This window comes from Eretmochelys imbricata, chromosome 17 (assembly GCF_965152235.1).
Source record: "Eretmochelys imbricata isolate rEreImb1 chromosome 17, rEreImb1.hap1, whole genome shotgun sequence".
Lineage (NCBI taxonomy): Eukaryota > Metazoa > Chordata > Testudines > Cheloniidae > Eretmochelys > Eretmochelys imbricata.
Genome location: NC_135588.1, coordinates 21,786,919 through 21,791,985, shown reverse-complemented (window position 1 = coordinate 21,791,985; position 5,067 = coordinate 21,786,919). Strand labels below are relative to the sequence as shown.

Sequence of the window (5,067 nt, the reverse complement as noted above, 5' to 3'; positions counted from 1 at the left end):
CTGGGCTCGATGGACCTTTGGTCTGACCCAGTGTGGATGTTCTTATGTTCTTAAGGAGTGGCTCTTCTGTTTTAAGGTATGCTCGATGCAGGACCTGTGGTGATACATACAATGATTGCTTCATATCCTTTCCCCTCAACGTCCCTCCTGCTGCTGTGTTGAAACTGACCTCAGCTCGTTGCAAGGACTATTCTTTGTACATCCTGAGGTGAGGCATAGCTGCTGTCACTCCTTCACCAGTGACTGGTGGCCATGCAGCTGATGTCACGGAACAGGCAGGAAACCTCACTGGTCCCCTATAAAAACAGGGGCTTGTCCCGGGGGTCAGTATCAGAGGTTAGAAAGAGTCCCTGCTCTGCTTCTGCTCCTACGGTTCATCCCTCACCTGACAGCAACATGAAGGTCTCTGTGGCTGCTCTCGCCATCCTCCTCATTGCTGCCTTCTGCTCCCTGGCCTCCTCTGCCCCACGTGAGTCCAGCTTCTCTCTGTCCTTGCAGGGTTCTTCTGCTGAAAGGCGACAACTTTGCAGCTCAGCCTTTAAAGGTGACCTGTAAGGATTTAATACAACAGGGCTTTATGGCCTCTTCTGCTTCTTTGGGATAGAGGGAAGCCATCTGGAAGGTCTGCTGTTAAATATTGTCTTAGAAATACTGGGATTATCAATTTGGATCTTCCCAGGTTTCGCTGGAGGACTTTGAGAGGGCGCCTGGAGATGGTGCTTGTGAGCTCTCACCTTACATGAAGGAGTGGGGCAAATGGGTGTTGAATCTTTACCAAAGATGTCCTTTGTCACTAGGGTTCATTAGGTGTCGGAGTTAAAGGGAAATTAATGAAAAGAAACCCAGACCTGTAAAGGCTCTGGCCAGGACCCCTCCCGCTTTCACTTGCTCCCTATTCAGTGTGATGCTGTCACTTCATCACAGAGATAATCCGAGCCTGTCGCTGCGCTGAATGGAAACAAATCCGACGAGGTCTCCAGACTTGTTAAGGAGGAAAAGCCGCAGATCGCTAGTGCAGGGGGCGACTGTCACTGGCCAGGCCGTGCCTCCGCGAGGAATCATGGACGCTCACCTCCAGCTTTTCAATCTCTTTCAGTTGGTTCAGACACGACCGTCTGCTGCTTCAGCTACGCCTCCCGGAAGCTGCCCCAGCGCCACCTGAAGGACTATTTCTACACCAGCGGGAAGTGCTCTCAGCCAGCTGTCGTGTGAGTACTAGCAGAAGGTCTGGGCAGAGGTCTCGGTCAGCCTTCAATCTCTCCCCCATCGCCTCAGGCTGCGTTAGCTTAGGGCGTGTCTACATGGGACAGTTCTACTAGCATAAGCAACTCTGTGAATTTAAGCCACAGTAATTATCCTGGTTTAACTCCCTGTGTGGACGCGCTTATTCTGATGTAAGAGGCTTTTTCAGTGTAGATTATGTTGCTTGGGAAGGGGTTTAGGATAAACTGGAAAAGGGCCATTCTGATGCTGGAATAGGAGTATCTACATTGGGAACGGTGGTTATACTAGGGTAACTATATGGGTCTAACTGGTAAAGCCTTCCCATTTAGACAAACCCTAGGAAAACTTTGCTAATGTGTTATGTTTTAAACACCATTTCACACCTAGTGTAGACAAAGGCAACTGTGTTTAACGTCAGTGGTTTCTGGGGTCACGTACATTGCTTTGGAGTGCATTAAGGCTATATCTACACTGCAGCCTATGTCGGCAAAATGTATGTCGCGCAGGGGTGTGAATATTCCACCCCTCTAATGACATAAGTTACATTGACATAAGCACTTGTGGGGACAGCCCTGTCGGCGGGAGAGCTTCTTTTGCTCGCACGGGGGATGTTATTGTGCCGACGGGAGAGCTCCCTTCCGTTGGCAGAGAACGTCTTCACCAGACGCTCTGCAGCGGTGCAGCTGTCTTGGTCCAAGTGCAGTGCTGTCTGTGTAGACATGGACTTAAGCTAAACTCGAATTAGTGCCCATGCCCCGGTTACACTGGGAACACGACAGGGGATAACTAACTTGCTGTGTAAACAAGCCCTTTGCTAGGGTTAACCCAGAGCAGCTAACACTCTAAACACAGCTGCGCAAGGTGCTAAATTTTGCACAGAAACATGGGAATCAGTTACTCAACACACTGCATTTCCCTAGTCTAGACAGAGCCCATGGGGGAGAGCATGGTGTGTGACTCCCCTCTGCAGCATCCTGTAGCCAAATGCACCAAACAGAGGCTGTTGCTGGGTCAGGGTGGGGGCTCCTGTCACTGAGAGGTGCAGTAGGCAGAAAACTAGGCTGAACTAATACAAGCCACCATTTCCAGTCTCATTCCCACACTAATTGGATCAGTGAGCAGCTGGTCATGCAGGTGTCTCTCTGAATAGACCTCTGAGGTTCTCCAGGCCCTCGCATGGTTTAATAGGCCACGGTGCAGTCAGGTAGCATGAGGCCTGGGATTCGTAGGCTTGGGAGTCTGGGCTGAGGCTATTCTCCCCTTTGAATGGTCCTAAACAGGGAGCAGTGAACAAAGGGCCCCCAGGGGTCGTCCCGTGGCCCCAGACCCACCAGGCCCACTTTATTACATCCATCCCCGCATCAGTGTTCTAAGCCCCGGGTCTCTCTCGTGCTACACAGATTTGTCACCAGAAAGAACCAACAAGTCTGCGCCAATCCGGACACCAAATGGGTCAAGGAATACGTGAATTACCTAGAAATGAAATGAGACGGCTGGGAGCTGATGGAGACCCTGCGCGCTTCCCTGTCCACGGACCACCACCCCTCAGCCCCTAGCAAAGGGCGTTGCTGCACTTTAAGGGCTTGCTGGCACTTTAAAGACATTTTAAGCTATTTTATTTGTATTGTAAAAGAATCACTTCTGTTCTAGATTATCCACCTTTATAGTACAAACCAGGCCCTGAACACCTGTGGTCATTAAAAATCCTATGGCCCTTAAAGGTAGCAGCCTATGAGGCAGTGTGGCCTAGTAGCTAGAGCACTGGACTGGGACTCAGGAGACCTGGGATCTATGGGCAAGTCACTTCCCTGCTTGGTACCTCAGTTTCCCCACCTGTAAAATAGGGATAATGATTCCAATCTCTTTGGTAAAGAGCTTTGAGATCTACTGATGGGAAGTGTTATATAGAAGTTAGGTGTCATTCTTCATCTCCTGGCTAAATTCCAGTTCAGTTAATTCAATTTCATATCCCTAACTTCCTCCTGTGGTTTCAACTGTTTATGGGACTTCCCCTTCCCTTCCTGCCCTAAGTTCTGTGCAGCTGTGGAACCGTTGATGTGCGTTACCCAGAGGTGGCTGCATTCCAGTAACAGGTGAAGTAACTCCTGGCTTGCACCTGTGTGAAGCTATCTGCCAAGTTTGAGAAGCACCTTGGGATCCTTCGGGATGACAGACAGTGAGCAGCAAATAAGCTAATGCTGTAATATTATTGGTCTCTCATTTATCAGGGGGTTGCTGTGGACCAGCAGACCACGCCTTTATGTTTGACACATTGTCACTTGCTGATTTCAAGAAATAAAGATGTTTTTCTCTCTGTGCAATGCCTGGCTGTCTCTCCCTGAGCTCGGAGGTGTTCCAGGTGCATCCCTGAGTGGCCTGCGTGGCATCCTGTCAGCTACTTGTGCCCAGTCCCATAGATGCATAGATTTGTACAGCCAGAAAGGACCAGTAATCTAGCCTGACCGCCTGATTGCACAGGGACTCCTCATTGAGGCAACCAGGTGGACGCAGGCAGGCGGAGACCGTAAGTGGGAGGGGAGAGCCAGGCTGACTCGAACAGGCTACCTTGCACGTGGGGTGGTGTCTGTGGGTGCATCGGGGAAGCCCCACAGAACGCCCAGCTCAAGGGATTCAGCTGCCCCAGTCCTTCTCCCTCCCATAAAGAGAAGCGAAGGGGAAGGTGTATTGCTGTTTAGCTCTTAGGGTGGCATAGAGGCCACCTAGAGGCTGCATTCCAGCCCTGCAAGGTGACAGCACGTGACCTCCATGCCCAGCCCCTAGACTCCCCCCATACGAAGCCTAATTGTGTCAGGGGGAGCGGGCGTGAATATTTCACCCACTGTCAGGAAAGGATTATTAGCTGAAACCCCCTGCTTCGGGGTTTAATCTAATCTCGAATAACCAGGGCAGGATGAGACCTGCTGCAGGGGCAGATTATCCAGCATCTGCTATGGCTGGGTTCTTCAACACTCCCACGAAGCATCTGGCTCCAGCCACTGTCAGAGACAAGAGATGGGCTGGATGGACCTTGGCACTGGTCCAGTCTGCCCCTTCCCAAGTTCCTACATGTTTCTCTGATACTCAGTGCCACTGTCCCTTTCTTACTCCCAGCAATTTAAATCCCTTCCCTCCTCGCCCTTCTCTCTCCACCAACCCCATAACTCTCTCCTCCTTCACTGCAGAAAGCCCCAGACTGTCCTCCTTGCCCCATATCATCCATGTCTCCTCATTCCTCCCTCGTGCCCCATCCCTCCACACTCTCCCAGGAATCTTATACCCATAATCCCCCTCCCCTCTAGGCTCAGACTCTGACCCCTACCTTGCAGTGCCCCTCTCATGGCTCCCTATCCCCCCTCTTCTCTGTCTCTCCAAGATGCCTCATCTAAGATCTCTGCCTCCCCACTCCCCATCCCTCTCGACAGCTCCTTGTACCAGCCCCCACGTTCCCCAGCCCCACGCACTGCCCCACAGCTCCCACCTTGTCTCGCCATTGCTAGGAGTACTCACTCAGAGGTCTGGGCTGTGAATCGAAATTGACCTGTCCTGCTGGTGACCCTGTGGGAAGTCACAATGGTTCCGCAGGGATGGAATTGCTGCTCCCCCCCGCCCCCGTTGTAGTTAAGCCCAGGAAATGACATAAAACTAAAAGAACATTAAAGCTGCAAAGTCAAACACTCAGAAGTGAGGAAATGGCGAAATGAAGGATGCCTCTGAAACCTTAATTCACACCCCCTTTGTGCATGTGCATTATGATGCAGGCTTTAATGGCTGGAGGACACAGTATTTTTCCACAGGCCCTGCTGCGGTCAATGCACAGGATGGCCAGGGCTTGGGACCTGAATC

General features: G+C 51.3%; 1 protein-coding gene across 1 annotated transcript; it reads left to right on the top strand.

Annotated features, from left to right (window-relative positions):
- Nucleotides 1-258: 258 nt before the first annotated feature.
- LOC144276399 (C-C motif chemokine 5-like) lies at nt 259-3,540 on the top strand. The gene is made up of 3 exons (XM_077836446.1): nt 259-469; nt 1,097-1,208; nt 2,625-3,540. The coding sequence occupies exons 1-3, from the start codon at nt 262-264 to the stop codon at nt 2,710-2,712; spliced, it is 408 nt and encodes a 135-aa protein (XP_077692572.1). The 5' UTR covers nt 259-261; the 3' UTR covers nt 2,713-3,540.
- Nucleotides 3,541-5,067: the final 1,527 nt, after the last annotated feature.

Excerpts from the sequence above, each read along its gene's own strand:
- LOC144276399 (XM_077836446.1), top strand. The coding sequence starts at position 262 with ATGTCACGGAACAGGCAGGAAACCTCACTGGTCCCCTATAAAAACAGG. Across the intron at positions 470-1,096 it reads CCTGGCCTCCTCTGCCCCAC|TTGGTTCAGACACGACCGTC; the intron begins GTGAGTCCAGCT and ends AATCTCTTTCAG. Across the intron at positions 1,209-2,624 it reads TGCTCTCAGCCAGCTGTCGT|ATTTGTCACCAGAAAGAACC; the intron begins GTGAGTACTAGC and ends CGTGCTACACAG.